We start from the raw sequence: 21,677 nt of genomic DNA, 5'->3' as shown, positions 1-21,677 counted from the left end.
TTTGCTTTTTAAAACTTTACTTCTGGAATCAGAAGAAGAGATACAAGTAGATCATATAACAATAAATTCTAACAGACTCATCTGTAAATCTTAAAATTCAGACATTTTTAGATTGGTTATGATTTGGAGGTTATCTCTTTTTTTAGTGACTTCTAATTGAACAAAAATGTTCGCAATCTGACTCTGTTAAAATTTCTTATAGAAATGTGAGCATGAAGGAATAGCTAGTAGATTTCTCAAAGAGCTAAGAGTTGATACACTTTTTTAGATTTACTTGATAAAACAGGAAAAGATCTTTAATTAGTTTACATTTAATTAGCAAGGAGGTTAAATTGTGAATTTAATTATTTTTGTGTTTTTTGTTTTTAATTTAAAAAAACATTTATTTTTAAGGTCTATAGAAGAAAGCTTTAATCTGTCAGATGAAAGCTGTGGCCCTAACCCAGGAATTGTGAGGAAAAAGAAGATTGCAATTGGGGTAATCTTTTCATTATCCAAAGATGAAGATGAAAATAACAAATTTAATGAATTCTTTTTTTCACATTTTCCTCTCTTTGAAAGCCACATGAACAAACTAAAGAGTGCAATAGAACAGGTAAGCACAGTCATGTTGTGGATTTATGTCTTTTATTTTCCTCTGAGTCTTACCTAGTCTCCTACTTTAATATCATGTTTATTCATTTGGCAGAAAAATTAACAGCCACAGTGCAAGTACCCTGCAAAGTGTTCTGGAGATGGAAAATAGACTTCAGCTCTTTTTAAGGAGCTTACTACCTAGTAAATGTTATAAAGTCATTCATCATTCATTCAATAAATGTCTGAGGGCCTATAATGTGGCAAGCACTAATCTAGCAGCTGAGGATAATATGCAAAAAAAGCAGCATTCTGGATATCATGAGACAGCAAATGACTAAATGAATATATAAGGTTGGGCAGCCCGGGTGGCGCAGCGGTTTAGCGCCACCTTCCGCCCAGGGCGTGATCCTGGGGACCCGGGATTGAGTCCCACGTCAGGCTCCCCGCATGGAGCCTGCTTCTCCCTCCGCCTGTGTCTCTGCCTCTCTCTCTGTCTCTCATGAATAAATTAATAAAATCTTTAAAAAAAAAAAAAAAGAATATAGAAGGTGGTTTTTTTTTTAATTTTTTTTTTGAGAGAGAACAAGTATGCATGCCAAACAGGGAGGGGGCAGAGGGAGAAGGAGAGAGAGAATCTTAAGCAGGCTCCATGTCCAGTGTAGTGCCCCGAACTAAGGCTCTGTCTCATGACCCTGAGGTCATTACCTCAGCCACAATCAAGAGTCAGACACTTAACCTATTAAGCCAACCAGGCACCCCAAATATATGATTTTTGATTATGGTAAATGCTGTGGGGAAAAATAAAACAGATTTATAAGGAATGCTGAAGTTACTGCTAATATTTATTGTCTAGCCATGAAGGCTTCTGATAAAATGACGTTTGATACAGAATATGGAGGAAGTGAGCCACAACTATATGAGGGAAAAATTCTCCAGGTAGGGGCAAAGACCTTGTGTTAGGAGTAACCCTGATGCTTGAGCAAAGTAAGGAAACCAAAGGGCTGGGTTAGAAGTAACTTCAGATTATGTAAGGACTTTTAGGATACCATTGTAAGAGCACTAGCATTTACTCTTAAGAAAAATGGGAAATCATTGGAGAGTTTCAAGCAGAGGAATGACATTATTTATGAGGATCAATCTTTCTGCTTGTGAAGAACAGATTTCTAGGGGCAAAGGTGGATGTTATGGGAACCAGTTAGGAGGCTGTGGTGTAGTGATTCAGTGAGAGATGGTGGCTGGCTACTCAAACCAACTTATTTTGGAAGTGATGAGCAATGGTTAGATTGTGGATATGTTTTGAAAATAGAGCTAATGAGATTAGTTGATGGACTGAATTGGGGTGTATGAGAAAGAGAACAGTACAAGTAGGCTTGAAATTTTTCACTTGAGTACTTAGAAGGATAGAGTTGCCAGTACTGAAATGGGAAAGATTAAGATGGAATATGTTTGATGGAGGAAAGTCTGGTGTTTGTTTGAAATGCCTCTTGGACATTGGTAAGTGGGTTATGTGAGTCTAGAGTTTAGGGGAAAGGTCCAGATTAGGTAGTCATCAGCATATTGATGGTATTAGAGCCTTGAAACTGAGAGAAGAAAGGAGAGGAGATCCTAGGCTTGATTTGTGGAGCATTTCAGCAGTTAAAATTTGAAGAGTTAAGGAAGAACTGCAGAGGGAAATGAGATTTGGCCATTCAAGTAAAAGGAAAAACAAGATAGGATACTTTTTTAAGGGGATCCAAGTGAAGGAAGCGTTTTAAGAAGGTAGGAGTGTTAAGTTGTGTCTCATGTTGCTGATAGTATATAAAATAAATTTATATACAAGAAAGAAAATTGTGAATATAAGATAGAACATAGAACAACTGAAAAAGGGGTGCATGTATGGCTCAGTTGGTTAAGTGTCTGCCTTCTGCATAGATCATGATCCCAGAATCCTAGGATCGAGCCTTGTGTTGGAGCAGGGGGCCGCCTTCTCCCTCTCTCACTCTCCCTGCTTATGCTTGCTCTCTCTCTGTGTCAAGTAAATATTAAGTAAAATCTTAAAAAAAAAGAAAAGAAAAAAGATAAGCAAAGTTGTTCATAGGAAAGGAAAATGACTTCCTTTTGAGAAGATGTTTCATTTGGACTGCATCTTAAAGGGGTATATAGGATTTTTTAAACACAAAGCTTTGAAAATTGGATATAGCAAGAAACTAGAAAAATTGATATACTTCCCACCCAAAAATAACTGTAACATTTTGCTGAAAGTCTTTCCAGGTCTTTTCCTTTGTATATTGTATTTTCACTTGATTGGAATTGTTTTATGTCTATATTATTTTTATTATATGCCTATTTTAAAAAATTCATCATTGCAACATACAGATTTCTAGGGTCATTGTAAATTGTTCTTAAATATATTTGAGAGGATTTTCTCAAATCAGGTAACAGTTTTCCTATTAGGTCATTTTTACATTTTCACTATTATAGCTACACTATAGTTAAGATCCTGGTGAATTTTCCATATTATTTTTTAGAAAAGATTCCCAGGAAGTTAAAGTAATGAATCAGTGGGGTAAAATCTTAATCCCTTTGACAGTATATGGAAGGGAAAGGATACAAGAGGGGGGTAGTGGGTGGTATGGCTGGCAGAATTAATGGGAACTAGACCACAAAGAATCTAGAATGCTTGCCAGAAGTTTTGAGTTTGTTGTTAAAACTGTCTCCGAATTGTGCTTTAGGAAGACTAATATAGCAGTACATTTTTTAGAAGACAGTGGAATAGGAGGCTAGAGAGAGGAAGACCAATTTGAATGATCTAGAAAGCAGAGGATAAGTCAGCAGTGACTGAGGCTCATCCACCTCTAGAGAATACATTGATGTTTGTTATTCACATTAAATCCATCAGAGGACAAATAGATCATTAGCAATGCGTTTTTACCAAACAAATGAGTGAAGGCCATTTTCACTTACTTTTTCAGAAGTTAGAACTTGTTGACGTTTTCTTCAGTTGGCTGCTGTTCCTTTTTGTAATCTGATATTGTCAAAGTCAATACACATAATGTTTAGCTGCCACTGAACTGACCTTTTGAGTTACGGGGAGAATTTTTTGAAATATTGTATAAGACTTGAAATATTCAGGGATCCCTGGGTGGCGCAGCGATTTAGCGCCTGCCTTTGGCCCAGGGCGCGATCCTGGAGACCCGGGATCGAATCCCACGTCGGGCTCCTCCCGGTGCATGGAGCCTGCTTCTCCCTCTGCCTGTGTCTCTGACTCTCTCTCTCTCACTGTGTGCCTATCATAAAAAAAAAAAAAAAAGACTTGAAATATTCAGGCATAAAACTCATACTACTTTTTAAATGTTTTAATTCTTTGACATTTTATTTTATTTTATTTATTTTTTAAAAAGATTTTATTTATTCATGAGAGACACAGAGAGAGAGAGAGAGAGAGAGAGAGGCAGAGACACAAGCAGAGGGAGAGCAGGCTCCATGCAGGGAGCCCGATGCGGGACTCGATTCTGGGATTCTAGGATCATGCGCTGGGCCAAAGGCAGGCGCTAAACCGCTGAGCCAGCCACCCAGGGATCCCCCCATCTTTGACATTTTATAACCTAAAAGCATACATTGCAGTACTTAGAGTTGTTTGGATATTTGTTCAATAAGTTTAACATCTCGTTTTTTATTATAGCTGAAAGATAAAGCTTAATGAATGAATACCTTTATATAAATAAATGGGACTTAATTTAAAAAGTTTTATAGCTGTTAATTAATGATGAAATATAGTAAATACCAGACCACCCAAAGAAGTTTTCTTTTAGGGCCAGTTTTCACAGTTATCACTTATTTGTTGTTTTTGTTGTTGTTGTTTTAATCAAAATAAATGGATTTTATTTCTGGGTGCCTTGGGAATTATTTTGAAGCGTGTGCTACCTTTTGAGACTTATACTCTAAATTTAATTTTTTACTGCTGGTAAAATTAAGAATAGTGTTTAATTCTAGCTAAAGAATATTCACTTTTTTAATAAATTGGGAATCTCAACAGTTTGTAAAAACAAAATAAGTTTCATTTTTACCTTATGAAGCTGTTGGATGTGCATGAACATGAATTCTGGCCTTAAAGTCTGACTTCTTATATGTATATTTAAAATATTTTTAATTACATAAGGAATACAGAAGTCCATTCTCTTTGAAAAAGTCTAAAAAACTACAAAGTTCTTTTTGACATTCATAATGCTAATCCTGATTCCCTTTTTTCTGCCTAAACCAAGGCCTCTCAACCTTGGCTAAATATGTTTTTAGGAAAGCAAATATTATTAATAACTTGAGATATCTTTCCTTAGAATCCTTATGTTTTAGATTTTAAAAAATGTTTACTTGACAAGGCTTACTTGACTTCATCTGTGAAATACTGGAGGAAGCCATGAGCTGTTATTACTGAGATATCATTGTGTCTTGCTCTGTATGTGTAAAAAAAAAAACAAAACAAGTTTTACGTAACCCAGAAACTCTCGACATCAGTTTATTTTTGTGTTGATATTGTCATTTGACAGTTACAGTAAGAGATTTAACATTTGAAAAATTTGGATTTTGTTATAATTGTTAATGATAAAAAATGCAAAGAAGAAAGCCACTATAAATATAATGTGCTGCCTTTATATGATGGTAGAATGTTGTAGAAAAAAGTGACTTTGTCTTTCACTTTTTTTCTTCCTTTTTTTTTGTCTGTGATCATTGTAAGAGTTAACTATTTCTTTGCTTTAAAGGCTATGAAAATGAGCCGGAGATCAGCTGATGCCAGTCAGAGGAGTTTGGCATATAATCGAATAGTTGATGCCCTAAATGAATTCAGGTACATATTCTCCAGCTTTTCATGATTTAGACTTGTCTCCAGTGTGCACAGGAAGATTTATTTATTTTCTTTAGCTTACTCTAATAAAATTTAATTCTTAAAATTTCCTGTCCCATGGTCAAAAGAGGGTGTAATTCAGTAGACCACTTCTATGTTATTAAATATTGAATGTCCTAGGGACCCAGGCACATTGGGGATTCATCAGTGGTATGGTTTTTAGTACCAAACCATTACAGAAGCAAATATGACTAGAGGAGGTCTTGTTTCCCCAGAAACGTGCTTTGTCCTCTCTCTTGGGCTCCTAGAGACTGGTTAAGTGCACTAATTAAGGTTTATTATTACCTGTAGTTTATGTATCTCATTTTTAGAAAAACAGATTACGTATTTGTTTACTGACAACTGTGTGGTCACATATTGGGGCAGGGATCTTCCTGTTTGGTTTAAATGGATTATTATGTTTTGAAGTGAGAGCCTGCTTTAGCTTGTGCTGTTTGAGGATTATTACATTGAAACTTTAGGGATGTCATACACACATACACACATTCACACACATACCGACACACATACCTTTTGTTAATGGAGCTAACTGTGGAGTGGTGTATTTAGTAAATTTGACAGAGAAAACTCATGTATGTTTTCAACTTTGCTTATTTTTTATTTTTGTTTTTCTTATATTGTGTTAAAAGTAAACCACAGTGAAAGTAAACCTGGTGTCTTTTTTACCTTCTCTAAAAACGAGAGACTTCATTGCCTCAACAATAGTCTATGTAATTTTTGAAATTGAGTTATAGGTAAGCATTAAATGGAAATTGCATGGTAAAGATAACCAATATGGAGTGTTCTGTCATGTTTTTAATTTATTTAAATTTAAAGAGTTTACTTTATAGCTGTTGTGTAATAGTCATCCACTGAACTCAATTATGGAGAAAGATGAAATTTACTGAAATTTACTAGTCCTTCATCTTTTATTTATAATTATTAGGATAAAAGGCATTAAAAGTAAGCTTAAAAATCTTCCATTTTTGTTCATTAAACTCATGTTTAGGGGAAATTTAAAGAAAAACAAATTAGAGAAAAATTTCAACCTATATTCTCTCTTTTTTTTGTCTTGAAAGGGGGAAATAATTTGTACAAATGAAAATTATATTGAAGCTGATACTTCTATTATTTTTATATGTTAGCATATTAACTTCAGGCCTTTCCTAAGTTACTGAATGAAGCATGCTAACAAATACTATAATAAAGTATTAACATTTTGTAGTTGTAAAGAAACCCCATATAACATTAACTGGAACATCTTAATCATTAACTATATAGTTCAATGGTGTTAAGTATGTATAGCAAAACTCTAGAACTTTTGCATCTTACAACACTGAAACTATATACACTAAACACTAATTCAGTAATATATTTTTAATCAGTGTGTTTCTTTAGTTCATTGGCATCTTTGCTCTTAATATATGAACTATATGTAGAATTATTCATAATTTTATTTGTTCATACCTGTATCTTGAGAATTCAGATTATTATATTTGAGGTGCCATTTATAATTAAATCAGAGCATTATAATGTTTCTTACAGATGAAGTAAATGGAAAATAAAAATGTATTCCCTCAGCATTTCTAGAGGCAATTTAGAACAATTTTTTTAAGATTAATTTTTTTTTAAAGAGAAGTCACATGCATGTGTGTATATACGCAATTGGGAGGAGGGGCAGAGGGAGAGGGATAGAGAGAATTTCAAGCAGACTCTGTGCTGAGCACCGAGCCAGACACAGGGCTTGATCTCACCACTCTGAGATCATGACCGGAGTCAAAATCAAGAGTCAGATACTTCACTGAGCAGCCCCAGGTGCCCCTAGATTAATTCTTAAAGTTAAGTAAGAGCCTACAAACTTTGTTCTTTCCTTTCAATGTTCTGTTGGTTATTCTGGGTCTTTCGCCTCTTCATATAAAAGTCAGAATAATTTTGTTGATATCTGCAAAGTAACTTGTTATTTTGATTGAGATTGTATTGAATTTCTAGATCGTATTGGGAAAAATTGGCATCTTAGTGACAGTGAGTCTTCTATCCATGAAGATGAAATATCTCTCTGTTTATTTAGATATTCTTTCTTAGAGTTTGGTAGGCCCTTTAGATCTTGTACTTTTGAGAGGAAGAGGAGAGGGACAGTGGGAGAGAGAGAATCTTAAGCTCCACACCCAGTGCCTATCCTGATGTGGGGCTTGATCTCATGACCCTGAGATCATGACCTGAGCCAGTATCAAGAATTGGATGCTTAGGGATGCCTGTGTGGCTCAGTGGTTGAGTGTCTGCCTTTGGCTCAGGGCATGATCCCAGAGTCCCGGGATGGAGTCCGGCATCGGGCTTCCTGCATGGAGCTGCTTCTCCCTCTGCCTATGCATATCTCTGCCCCTCTCTGTGTCTCTCAAGAATAAATAAATAAAATCTTCAAAAAAAAAAAATTGGATGCTTAACTGGCTGAACCAACCAGGCACCCCAGATCTTGTATATTTTAAAATATTAATACCTAAATATTTCAGGGTGGGGGATTTTTTGATATTTATCTTGGTTGGTGCTTCATAGGCTTCTTGAATCTTTGGTTTGTTTGCTGTTATTATTTGTTCAAAATTCTCAGTCATTATCCTATATTTTATCTGTTTCTCTGTTCATTTGGTATTTCCATTATATGTATGGGAAATTGTAATTTTCCCACAATTCTTTGATATTCTGTTCCAATTTTTTTCATCCTTTATTCTCTTTGCTTTTTAATTTGGGAAATTCCCACTGACATATATTTAAACTCAGTGATTTTTTCCCTCAGATGTGTTCTGTCTGCTGATGAGCCTATGGAGGACATATTTCATTCCTGTTACAGTGTTTTTGATTTCCAACATTCTCTTTGGAGTCAGTTTCCATCTCTTTGCTCTTTCATGTTATCTACTTTATTCATAAGAATAAAGTTTTGGAGGATGCCCTAGGTGCACTTAAGAATTGTTATGCTTCCTCTATCTGAAACACAAAAGGATGTTTCTTTGATCTTCATTATGGAAATCTGATGGTATGGCCTGATTCTGAAAATGTGGCAGTCTTCCTAAGACTGACACCCAAGGAGTTTTTTAATCACTCAGTGGTAGTTCATATTCATTGTGACACCAATTAGTCAATTGCTATTTAAGCATTCCTACCAGTTATTGGCCCTAGAAGCATCTGCTTCAGGAAAGGTGGTCTCAGCTGTGATTGTTGTTTAGTTTTCAGGGTGATGATTTATCCTCTGACCTAAATTTTGTGAAAAGTCATTGATTTTCAATTTGTTCAGCCTTTTTCTTGTGAGGATTAAAGTGATGACTTCCAAGCTCTTTACTCAGATATTTTTTAATCAATATTTTTATGTAAAAACATGCTGAATTGAAATATAATTGCAAAACCTCATTTGGTTAATACTCAAATTGATTTAGTTAAAACTCAAATTGAATTTATTTGGAACTTAAATTACATTAAAAACCTCTGATTAAAAAAGAAAAATATGGTGGCTTAGCTAATAACTAGACAAACGTAACAAGAACTGTTTCCCAAACTCCTAGATTTCAAATCAGTAGGTCTAGAGCCTAGCATTTTTATTTCACAGTCTCTTTGGGAATTACTTGTTGAAACTGTTTTCAAGGAGAAAAATGACCAAACCTCTACCACTACAATGCTAGTTACATTTGCAGTCCTGCATTGTACAGTTGCAGCTGTACAACCCTGAGAGAGGATGTCAGAGTTAACGTTTGAGAATATTTTTACTTTGAAATAAAGAGGTTCTGGGCTTGGAAATTCTTGAGAGAGAATGGGAGAAGTTCTTTTTTTTTTTTTGGGGGGGGGGAGGGGGAGAAGTTCTTATGCTTTATTGAAACCAAGACATGTTGAACCTAATACCATAATTTAAAACATTATTAGCTGGGTATAATGGTTATTTATGTATTTCTCATGGTTTACGACAGTTTTGACCTTCATACATTCTCTTGTAGCCCAGTCATTTCTATTTACATAGTTGGAAAATTTTACTTTACATAATTTGGAAAAAAGAATTCTAGAGTGATTTCTCTGAGAAACCTATAAAATATGCCTTTGTCATGGATATAAGTGGTTTTTGAAAAGTATGAAAAGTTTTCATCTTTCGAATTTCTAAATGTAATCTGTAGTTGCTTTAAAGTTCAACCAAGGATTCTTAAGAGTTCTGCTTTTCCTGAAGTGGATAATAAAACTTTAAGAGAAATGTGTTAAAAAAAAAAAAAAAAATGTGTTACGAATGATTGGGTATTTTGTTAATAATTCTTAAAAGTTTTATTTTATTCAAATCATTCTGTTGAGTTTAGACTGTAATTATTACAAATATATGTTTGAACAATTCTTTTTGCTTACATGCCTAAAAGAATCTTGATGTATTCTGAGTTTATCACATTTTGCAGTATTACAAAGCAGTGAGTCTTTGCCCTTGTACTTGGAACAGTTATTTACATTAATGGATTGATGGTTTCTTCTACAGTCACTAGCTTTGTGGAAAAAGGCCAAGAGTCCCTATGTGAGGTCTGAGGAAACTGTCATTATAGACCTAGCTGAAGTTATCAGAATAGTAAAGATTGTCAGAAAATTAATTCCTAATAGAATGCTGATCTTGCTCTTACGTTATAAAGTTTTTTTTTAAATTTTACTTATTTATTCATAGAGACAGAGAGAGAGAGAGAGAGAGAGAGGGACAGAGACACAGGCAGAGGGAGAAGCAGGCTCTATACAAGGAGCCCGACGTGGGACTCGATCCTCGGTCTCCAGGATCACGCCCTGGGCTGAAGGCGGCGCTAAACTGCTGAGCCACCCAGGCTGCCCCGGTTATAAAGTTTTTATTCAAAAGAATTTTGAATACCTATGAGTTAATTGGTTTGTTATTAGAGAATATATATGGCTTAGCATTAGAATTTTAGTATTGCCTAGAATTTACAATATGTATGAGTCATAAAATCATTGAAAATGCATGTCATGTTTGTATACCTTTTCTTTTTTGTTAGATTTTTTTTTAATTTTATTTATTTATTCATGAGAGACACAGAGAAAGAGGCAGAGGGACAGAGGTAAAGGGAGAAGCAGGCTTCCTGCGGGGAGCCTGATGTGGGACTCGATCTCGGGACCCCAGGATCACACCCTGGGCTGAAGGCAGGCTCTCAATTGCTGAGCCACCCAGGCGTCCCTTTTTATTACTTTCTTTCACTTCAGTCATTGTACAAATATGAAAGGCCTATGTAAGTCAGTTAAACATTGTTACAAATTCTTAAGAATACGTTATAAGGGGCGCATGAGTGGCTCAGGTGTTTTCTGACTTCAGGTCATGATATCAGGGTCTTGGGATCCGGCTCCGTGTTAAGCTCCACGCTTAGCAGGAAGTCTGCTTCTCCCTTGCCTCCTGCTTCCCCCTCAAATAAATAAAACTTAAAGTACTTTATAAGCTTTTAAATTTTTATTAAGAAGTTTGTCAGAAGTACTTTTTTTAAGAAGTACTTTAATATATATGTTTAATTTTCATTAATTGTGAATTCACGTACTTGCTGAAATTTATTTATAGCCTCATATTATACTCACAGTGCTTTTATGATCAATTGTAACATGTGCAAACCTTAGCTGTGATGTAGCTAAGCAAAGTCATTGATTTTCAATTTGTTCAGCCTTTTTCTTGTGAGGATTAAAGTGATGACTTCCAAGCTCTTTACAAGTCAGCTGGAATTGGATGTTCAGTGAAAAATTTGAGTAGCATGATAACATTCCTTAATGAGGTTGAAAAAGACAGTGATTTGCCTTTTTGTTTCAGCTCTTATTCTGTAAACACATACCCTACTTGACATCTTTTTAGAGGCAGAGTTTTGTGGTTTGTCTTTTTTTTTTTTTTTTTGGCATTTTGTGCTTTTTGTTAGTGATTTTGCTGTTAAAAATCACCCCCAGTGCACACCTGGGTGGCTCAGTGGTTGTATATCTTTGGCTTGGGTTGTGGTCTCAGTGTCCTGGAATCAAGTCCTGTATCAGGCTGCCCACGGGGGGCCTGCTTCTCCTACTGCCTGTGTTTGCCTTTCTTTCTGTGGCTCTCATGAATAAATGAGTAAAGGCTTTTTTAAAAACATAAGTAAAAATAAAAGAATCCCCAGTGATTTGGCAGTATACTGCTGAAATGCTGTAATATTCCAAAGTACAAGCAAGCCATAATGTGCCCTCAGAGAAAATACATGTAAGGTTCATGCAGGCATGAGTCATAGTGCTATTGGCTATGAATTCAGTGTTAATGAATCAGTAGTGTACTACATAAGGTGTCTTTAAACAGAAACTCACATAAAACAAGGTTATGTATTGAAAGGCTGACAGAAATGTTGATGAGAGACTCACAGGAACCTAACCATAGGTTAGGAACCCTAGGAACCCTAGGAACAGTGATTCAGTGTTCGCTAATTCTTTGCGTCAGCTTTGTAGAACCTTACTGTAAATAATGAAAATCTGTCATACTAAATTTTTAAATTATTATTAAAAATTAGCAATTGTATCATTTTTAAAGTATGTGATTATCTGAGACCAGATGAATAAATGAGTTTGGGGTAGTTGAGAGGAGGAAGGAAATGATTCACATGCATGCAGAAACCATGAAACTAGAGAAACAGGAAGCATGTTTAATTAGGAGCCATCTGGCAAAGATGAGGTTCTTGGACTCTAACTTCATGCATATCAAAGAAAACTAAATCAGGTCCACTGTTCTCTTCCAACTAAAGGAATCTTTCATTCTTTAGGGTCAGTCAGGAACAATAAAGGGATGACTAAAAATTCATACTTACCATGAATTAGGGAATAATCATTAGGGGAGAAGAGAGCCCTGTTAGTTCTATATTGCTAATGACAACGTAAAATTGTATATGATGAGAAGCATTATTGCATAATTAATTTCTTTACCTTCTTTGCATTTGATACTCTGAGGTCATATACATAGCCTTAGACACCAAAACTCTAAAGCTAATGTCTTCAGCCGACCACTATACTAATGATAGTGAATTGTCTCTGACCCATGACACATGAACTTGTAGTAGTCACAAATATACTTAAGAAATTCATGAAAAACTAATTGATCAGCTCATTCATTCATGTATATGGTGTTTCTTTTAATCCGAAAAGTACATTTACATACATGGTTAAGAAACAAAACGTGCCAAGAAATCTAATAACGAAAAGAAGTGAACTCCATCCTATCACTCTCGTCCCTGTTCTTATTTCCCAAGAATATTGTTTTAACTCTTACCTATTTCTTTTGTTATGTATCTGCACATTATTAAGCAGTATACTTAATGCAGCTATTTCTTGATTTATCAATTTTGGAGCATATTTATCTCCTGCCGTGAGTTTATACCTGCCCATTGGTCCTTGAACTTTAGTATAGCTAAACTTTAGTATAGCTCTAGCACTAGCTTGTCTTTCAGTTCTGGTAAATTTTCTGCTTTCTCTGATTCTCTGTTTTTCTCTGTCCTCTCTCTCTTGAATTCTTTTTGTTAGTAACTGGCATTTCTTGATTGATCTTTTATGTCTCTTTCATGTTTTCCCTTTTCCTGAATGTATTATTTACTATTTTCTCTGGAGTCATTTTGTATATTTGTGTGTTTCTGTTTTTCTCTTTGTGTGCCTCTGTCCTTGAAGGTATTATGGGTTGCCTATCCATAGTTGAGGGCAAAGCACTAAAATACAGGTTGGGAGTTCCGTGCATAATTAGGCACAAACTGGAGAACTTCACTTAGTGCTTAGAACTCACTTAGAACTTCACTTTCCTAAAGTGAAGGACAATGTTTCTCAATCTGTTTTCATTATCACTTCTTGAAAAGGCATATTTAAGACATTTTTTTCCTCCTCATTGCCGTCCCTTCTTCCCATAACATTTTAAAGCCACAACATTTATTGTATATGTTTATGTATTGTGAAAGATTCAAATACCAGAAAGGGTTTGGGCAATGTTACTTCTTTGGACTAGTCAGTTACTACATCTGCTCTTCTGTCTATAGTCATTCTTTGGGAAAATAGGGTATAGAAGAGGGTCACCAACCATTTACAGATCTTGAATTAGTCTCCCAGTTTATAGTCCTGTTTAACTACTGCCCTCAACTTTTCCAGGCCCTTGTGAGTCCTGGGCGTCTTTTTCAGATTAGCTCCTTTATGTACATGTCCCCTACCTTGAACACTATAAACCCATATGTTTATCTACCTTACCACTTCACTTAACATTCCTCTCTATGCTTTGGGTTGCAGAATTTTATTAAGTCTATAATTTGAATTTTAAGTAAGATTACTCTCCATTTTTATTTGTTATAGTAATTTGTTTTCAAATCCTTCGCCGATGTTCATTTGAAACATCAGAACTGAAAGGTATAACACTGGTGCTTGCTTTTCCATCTTATCTGGACATGTTTAATAGACTTTAGCATTTAGCATTTTCACATATTCCTAGTTGATATTCAGATCACATCTTCCTCTGTAAATTCCTTTACCTCTTTCCATTTATTTTAAATAAATTTAAATAAAATTTCCATTTTATTTTAAAGTTCTCAACTGTGATATTATGTCCTACCAAGAACTTTTTAATGTCATCTGTGTCACTTTTCTCCCTTATATTGTGTTCATACTGGGTCAAGGTTCAATAAAACTTGTACAGGCAAGAGAATTCTTTTCCTTTTTTTGGATTCTAGGTGTTAGAGAATTATGCTGAAGTAGGTATTAGAGCTTGCAGAGATCTCAGAGAACTTCTAGAGCTATACTTTCTAAGATAGTAGCCATTGGCCACATGTGGGTACTTAATTTAAATAAAAATAAATAAAATTTAAAATTGAATTCATCAGTCAAACGGACCACATTTCATGTGAAGGCTAGGGGATGCCATCTTGGATAGTGTAGATAGAGAGTATTCCCATCTTTGCCAGAAGTTTTGTCATATAGCACTGTTCTAGAGAGTAGAAAGTACAGCACCATTCTGTATCTTCCAAGAGATCAGCTAGTTTCTTAAGACTCAACTTTGTAGGAGTTGCTTAATCTAGTGAGTGTATAGGACTTGGCTGAATAGATATTAATGTAGAAGGAAAATGATTGATATCTTAAAGATATCCTTGAAGCCTTAAGGAGAGAATGCAAGTCATGGGACTAGCTATTGTCTAAGTAAATGCAAGAGACAGCCAGGAAATCATCATCATAATTGTGCAATAATGCTCTCTTGTGTTGATTCAAGGAAAAATTTCAGGAGGTTGAAAGTCATAAAATACAGTATGCAGATTTAGTATCCTCATCATCCTTTAGAAATTTACTAAAGAGTCTCAACATAGTCAACAAAATGATGCTGATAAACTATTGTTTTGAGTGAGTATATGGATAAGCTATTATCTAAATCAGAATATTTTTCTTTTCTAGGTTGTTGATAATTTACATTATATTTAAGTATGTCATACCTTAGAAATGTAGAGCAGGAAAGGCTTTAGAAATTATCCAGTCCTATGCTTTCATTTTACGGGTGGAGGAAACTGATGCTTAAAATAGGGAAGTGGGCAGCCCGGGTGGCTCAGCGGTTTAGCACCGCCTTCAGCCCAGGGTGTGATCCTGGAGACCCCGGATCAAGTCCCACAACGGGCTCCCTGCATGGAGCCTGCTTCTCCCTCTGCCTGTATCTCTGCCTCTCTGTGTGTGTGTGTCTCTCATGAATAAATAAAATCTTTAAAAAATAAAAATAAAAACTAAAATAGGGAGGTAATTTACCCCAGGGCACACAATCTTTGAGAGTAGAGCCAGCACCAGAAGCAACATATTTTGAGTTCATGTGCAGACTATTTCCTGTGGTACTATGCTGGTGACAAAGAAGGAATGACTTTGATTCAGTGTGTCCTTTTGAAAGCTTGAATAATCTCTGTGAGGCCCAAGCTGGTAACATAAAATTTAAGAGTATGTAATTCTGGGAACTATGAATTTAATAATGGGTTTTCTTCTTTTTAGAACAACAATTTGTAATCTTTACACAATGCCACGAATTGGAGAGCCTGTCTGGCTTACAATGATGTCGGGGACTCCAGAAAAGAACCAGCTTTGTCATCGTTTCATGAAGGAGTTCACTTTTCTAATGGAAAATGCTTCCAAAAATCAGTATGGCTTTCTCTTTATATCTTAGATATATTATTATTTATTATAACTTGATACCTAGATTGTGATCAACCCAATTATAAAAGCTAAATAATCAACTGTTTTCTTTGGAATTATTTTATATTATTAATAACCAAAACAGAATTCTGAAGGATGTTTAAGAGAAAGGACATGGAAGAAGGCCACAGAAAATAGTAAAATGAATGAAATGAATGAAAAACAGCCAAAAGGTCTTTATGTGTTAAGTTAAAATTCCTGACAACTTAGAGAACTCTCTGAGCCTTCCCATTTTTTGAATTGTTTCTACTTACACAGTTTCATTCTATAGAAAATGAGTTAAAAAAAAAAGGGCCAGGATTTCAATGATACATATTTAATGTGATATTTTATCATACTGTTACTTGTAACCATTTATCAAATTCCTAGAATCTAGATGAGTAATTTAGATGTTTTCTTCTTTTTGATGGTACACAAAGCTTGCTAAATACTTTCCTTCAATTTCCCATTCAGTAATTTGGAAATGTATAGACCTATTGGTTGACTCATTAATTTTTCAGATTAAACACTGAAGAGAAACCAGTTTTTCAAGTAAAATGTTATTTTTGTTTTGTAATTATGATCAGATATAGCTCTGTGTGAATACTATTTTTATTTTAAAGATTCCTTTTTAACTCTCACCCAACTGCAAACTTCATTTTCATCCAGCTGATATGCCTGTCTTTTATTCTTTCCTTTCCTTTCCTTTTCAAATGCTCTTTGGCCACATGAGAGTATGTACTCTCTTTGCTCTATTCTGTTGCTGCATTTTACATTAGATTTAGTGAAGACAGACTAGAATCTGATAGGATGTGTTTTGTTTTCAGATTCCTGCCAGCACTCATTACTGCAGTTCTGACCAATCATCTTGCCTGGGTTCCAACGGTCATGCCAAATGGACAGCCACCTATAAAAATATTTTTAGAAAAGCATTCCTCCCAGAGTGTGGACATGTTAGCAAAAACTCATCCGTATAACCCACTTTGGGCACAACTAGGTATGTAGTCTGAAAACCCTTACATTATGCATGGCACTTAGACTTTTCTATAACTATGCGGATTATTTTATAGCAAAAACATAAATAAAATGTTTTGCCTCCTCCATTTTTTTTAAGGATTTTATTTATTTATTAATGAGAGACACAGAGAGAAAGGCAGAGACATAGGCAGAGGGAGAAGCAGACTCCCCGCTGGGAGCCTGATGTAGGGCTCGATTCCAGGACCCCAGGATCACATCCTGAGCCAAAGGCAGACCAGTGAACCATCCAGGTGCCCCTTTCTCCATTCTAAAGCACTTCTTCTTTCCTTGTCCTTTTCATGTCTGCTGAATTGTAAAATCTCCATCTTAAGTCTAATACCAATTTCTTATAGCTACAGAACTTGAATTAGAGCAAGAGAAGCAGGATCATGACTGGTTTTCTTATAACATCAGTCTTCAGGGTGTTTTATGTTATGTACTTTGCCTAGAAAGAATGAATCAAAGTTACCTATGATAGCTAGAATAAATTTGGTTAACTGAGAAGCAGTCATTGAGGTTTCTGTGTGCCACTTCTATTTGTTGAGTAATTTTGGAAAATGTTTCCCTAGTGTGAGACCCCATTAAATAAATGGGTAACCAAGGAGAAAGGGGTAGTTTATAAGTTGACAATCATTAAGAAGGCATTATAGCATGGTGCTTAAAAGTTTAGGATGTAAGTCAGGCAGACCACATATGGGTCACAGTCTGTTTATAAATTAGGGATAATTGTATATATAGTACATACCTCATAAAGTTGTGACAGTTAAATGAGAAAATACTTGTAAAGTGCTTAGAACAGTGTCTGGTAAATGTGACTGCTATTATTCCTACTCTTACTCTATTGCTGTTAGGTCATGGAGGAGGAGTCCAAAGAGAACATTTTGATGACTTGATAGAAACTCCCCTTAGGTTGTGCTGATGAGTGAGCTTGCCAGGCAGGTTGTCATGTAGCTTATTCATGTAACTTCCCTCCCTTTCTCTTTCTCTTCTTTCTCCATCCTTCCTTTACTTTCTGCTACTTAATCGAGGAGTAACTGACACATAGCAAACACATATATAAAGTATACAATTTTGTAAGTATTAATATTTATGTCAAAACATAAATACTTCTGAAACCATCACCAAAATCAAGGTGGTAAACATTCTCATCAGTTCCAAAAGTTTCCTCATGCCCTTCTATAATCCCTCCTTCCTGTTCTCCTCACTCTGCCTGTTCATGTTCCACTGCTCCCACATACACAGCCAGCCACTGGGTGGCTCAGTAGGTTAAGTGTCTGCCTTTGGCTCAGGTCATGATCTTGGAGTCCTGGGATTGAGCCTCTTGTTGGGCTCCCTGCTTAGCACAGAATCTGCTTTTCCCTCTCCCTCGGCCCCTGCCTTCCTGCTCATATGCATCTGTGCATGCTCTCTCTCTTTCTCTCTCTCAAATAAATAAAAATCTTAAAAAAAAAAAAGGTAGTTTATTACTAATGGTAATAAATACGAGGACAATAATGATAATTCAAAAAGGAACTGTAAGAGAAATGGTAAAATTAATGAAATTTCAGTTAGGGAAGCTTACTTTTTCTCAAGGGAGGATGCTTAAGTCGGAAGACTTGGACTGACAGAGAATGAGAGGAGAAGGCAAGTATGTAGCATGAGGAAAGGTGCCTAGGTGTTAAAAGTGCTGAGTAGATTCAGTGTTCCAGTTTAAGTAGTCTGCTTTATGTGGGACTTTTTGCAAATAATGGTGAAAAAGTGTAATTATAAGAAGATAAACCTGGAAAAATAAAGTGGAACCAGTCAGGAAAGACTCACTTGCCATGCCAAAGCAGTTCAGTTTATTTGTTAATTCATGAGAACCTTAGCAGTAGTTTTGAACAGTGGCATGATAGCAATAGAGCCATTGTATTAATCAGAGAAGAATTGTCATAATACTGTTTATAGCATATATTTACCTGAGATCTTTTTATGTTTGTTCCTTTAAAAAGTGTAGGAGTTATGCTTTAAAGTATGTATACAGACAATTTAACTAAAAATTAGATTTAAATTAATGATGTATTCTCTATTTTAAGAGTACTTTGGCACCTGTTTCTTCATCTGATTTAAGCTATAGCATAAATACAGAAATTACATTGATAACTCTTAGGTCCCCCCCCCCCCCTTTTGTAATGGCTGTTTGCACCTGGTGTGGATACAGAAGTGAAAATGAATCATGTGGCTGAATGTGTTGCCCTTTCTCTTCCTCTTAGGATAGATCTCACTCTTCCTTTCCTTTGTGGTTTTTTTATAAGTACGCAATCCTCTAGGAATTAGAAGGGGACATAGACTTTTAAAAACATGGGAGCTAGTTTGGGGTCCTGGGTAGGGCAACAACAGTTAAGCTTTAGGGATGTGATTCACATCAAGAAAGGTTAGGTGTGTGATGTGACTACTCCAGTTCTGCTCCATTCTACCATAACCCCCTTCTCTCCTTGCCCCCCAATAGATATTATGCTTTCTCTTCTCTGCATAGAATCCTTCTGAGCATAATCCTTTAGATAGTACTTTTCTGCCCCAGTGAAGTGCTCTGCATGAGGCCTGGCACAGAGAATGTTCTTGGTCAATGTGACTTTCACAATTGACTCTCCGGTTGAGATTTCAGAACCACAGGAGCTGTTTAAAGAGGAAACTAGAAAGTCCCTCTATTCACTTTTCTCTTTGGTTAACACCATTTATCTGATCTTATCCTCCTGAATTGTCCTCATCTTATCCTCCTGAATTATATCTATCACCTATTAAAGAACTAAGGGTAAAACCTGAACTAGCAATCTTGCTATAAGAGTAGGTATCTGATCATTGAAATAGCCTGCTTGGCTACATGAGGAGAGGATGTGTCCATTAACTGTTTTTCCATTGCAGGGGACTTGTATGGCGCTATTGGTTCTCCTGTACGATTAGCGAGGACTGTGGTGGTTGGCAAACGACAAGACATGGTCCAGAGGCTGCTTTATTTTCTTACTTATTTTATAAGATGCTCTGAACTTCAAGAAACTCATCTTTTAGAAAATGGAGAAGATGAAGCCATCGTTATGCCAGGCACAGTAATTACTACAACTTTAGAGAAAGGTGAAATCGAAGAATCTGAGTATGTGCTTATCACAATGCATAGAAACAAAAGCAGTTTGCTTTTTAAAGACCCAGAAGAAACAAGGACTCCTAACTGTAACTGTAAATATTGCAGTCGTCCACTCCTTGGGCAAAATATAGAGAATGTTTCACAACAAGAGAGAGAAGATATTCAAAACAGCTCTAAGGAGCTGCTAGGAATTTCAGATGAGTGTCAAATGATTTCTCCCTCTGACTGCCAAGATGAAAATGCTGTTGATGTTAAACAGTTCAGAGATAAATTAAGAACTTGCCTTGACACTAAGTTAGAGACAGTTGTTTGCACAGGATCTGCTCCAGTAGACAAATGTGCCTTGTCAAAATCAGGCTTAGAGCCAGCAGAGGAAACATGGCATAGTGAGGAATTGCTGAGTTCAGGTAATCACACAGGCAAAGTGTTGAGATCCACAGGAATGGTTGTGGAAAAAAAACCTCCAGATAAGCTTGTGACTGCTGCGTTTTCTTGTGAAGCATCACAGACAAAGGTTACCTTCCTGATTGGAGATTCTATGTCACCTGACTCCGATACTGAACTCAGGAGTCAGGCTGTGGTGGATCAGATTACCAGGCACCACACCAAACCACTGAAGGAAGGAGGGGCTAATGATCAGCAGCATCAAGAAACTAAACAAACAACTGTTAAGGACCAATCCGGAGAGTCTGATATACCAAACATGGTTTCTGGAGAGACCTGTGAACTTCCCTGTTGGAATCATTCAGATCCAGAAAGCATGAGCTTATTTGATGAATATTTTAATGATGATTCAATTGAAACCAGGACTATTGATGATATTATTGCAGTTAAAACAAGTACAGACATTAAGGAACACTGCTGTATGTTAGAATTTTCAAAAGAATTGTGTACAAAAAATAGCCAACAGAACAGTGAATTTTGTAAATGTGTAGAAAAAGTTCACCAGGATTCATGTAAAACCTGCTTTCCTCAGCAGGACCAAAGAGATACACTCTCCATTCTTGTCCCCCATGGGGATAAAGAGAGTTCAGAGAAAAAAATTGCTGTAGGAACTGAATGGGACATTCCAAGAAATGAAAGTTCAGATAGTGCCCTTGGGGATAGTGAAAGTGAAGATACAGGTCATGATATGACTAGACAAGTAAGCAGTTACTATGGAGGAGAGCAAGAAGATTGGGCAGAAGAGGATGAGATACCTTTTCCTGGGTAAGTAGAAGTTTTAACTTTAATAGACCCTGTATAAACATGTACCATTCTTCTGTTTAGATGGTCTCTGGAGGTTGGTGATAACTAATATGAAAGAAGAAATTATTGTCCTGGACAGATTCTCTTCTATTACTGTGTGCTCTTAATGATAAAAAAAACTTAAAAGTTAAGCTCCATAGGCACCCCAGAAAGGCTCTGTGAAGGCATTAAAGAAAAGTATGTATGTAGGAAATTCCTTACTGCTTAGGAGTTCTCAGGTCATTTAGGAGTGAATTTGCGCCCAGGTATGGACCTGTGCTGAGCTCAACAACTAGAGAAAGGTAATCACGCAGAAGGTGGGAAATGGCTGTTAGAAGTGAATTTGGCCAAGACTAAAAGGAAAACAGGAAATATATATACTCTAGGTCAAGTACAAGATTCATATGAGAAATGTTATATTCCAAGCTTTGGGTTTGTGATGAATTTAATATTTAACTACTTTGTTTTGGATGATGGTTTTCATTTTCTGATTGTATTAAGAATATAATACATACACAAGGGATAGCATTCTTTTTTTTTTTTTTTTTTAAGATTTTATTTATTCATGAGAGACACTGAGAGGGAGAGAGAGAGAGGCAGAGACACAGGCAGAGGGAGAAGCAGGCTCCATGCAGGGAGCCCGATGTCTTCAGGATCAGGCCTTGGGCTGAAGGCGGCGCTAAACCGCTGAGCCACCGGGGCTGCCCATTCTTAACGTCTGTTATGAAAGATTTA

At 36.0% G+C, this 21,677-nt stretch overlaps 1 protein-coding gene and 1 long non-coding RNA gene across 9 annotated transcripts in view; one reads left to right on the top strand and one right to left on the bottom strand.

Moving 5' to 3' along the window:
• Positions 1 to 21,677, bottom strand: part of LOC140641305 (uncharacterized) — a 68,224-nt gene that overhangs the window by 20,079 nt on the left and 26,468 nt on the right. The window lies entirely within an intron of this gene.
• FNIP1 (folliculin interacting protein 1) overlaps positions 1 to 21,677 on the top strand; it is a 154,999-nt gene that overhangs the window by 112,305 nt on the left and 21,017 nt on the right. For all 7 annotated transcript variants that reach the window (XM_072840904.1, XM_072840903.1, XM_072840906.1 and 4 more), the window contains 5 exons: positions 394 to 595; positions 5,313 to 5,398; positions 15,422 to 15,568; positions 16,429 to 16,598; positions 19,499 to 20,924. In XM_072840904.1, coding sequence (XP_072697005.1) covers positions 394 to 595; positions 5,313 to 5,398; positions 15,422 to 15,568; positions 16,429 to 16,598; positions 19,499 to 20,924 — 2,031 coding nt within the window. The remainder of the gene's footprint in view (positions 1 to 393; positions 596 to 5,312; positions 5,399 to 15,421; positions 15,569 to 16,428; positions 16,599 to 19,498; positions 20,925 to 21,677) is intronic.

Source organism: Canis lupus, chromosome 10 (assembly GCF_048164855.1).
Source record: "Canis lupus baileyi chromosome 10, mCanLup2.hap1, whole genome shotgun sequence".
Taxonomy (NCBI): Eukaryota; Metazoa; Chordata; class Mammalia; order Carnivora; family Canidae; genus Canis; species Canis lupus.
Note: the sequence above shows the minus strand (reverse complement) of the source record. Positions and strands in the feature narration are given on the sequence as shown.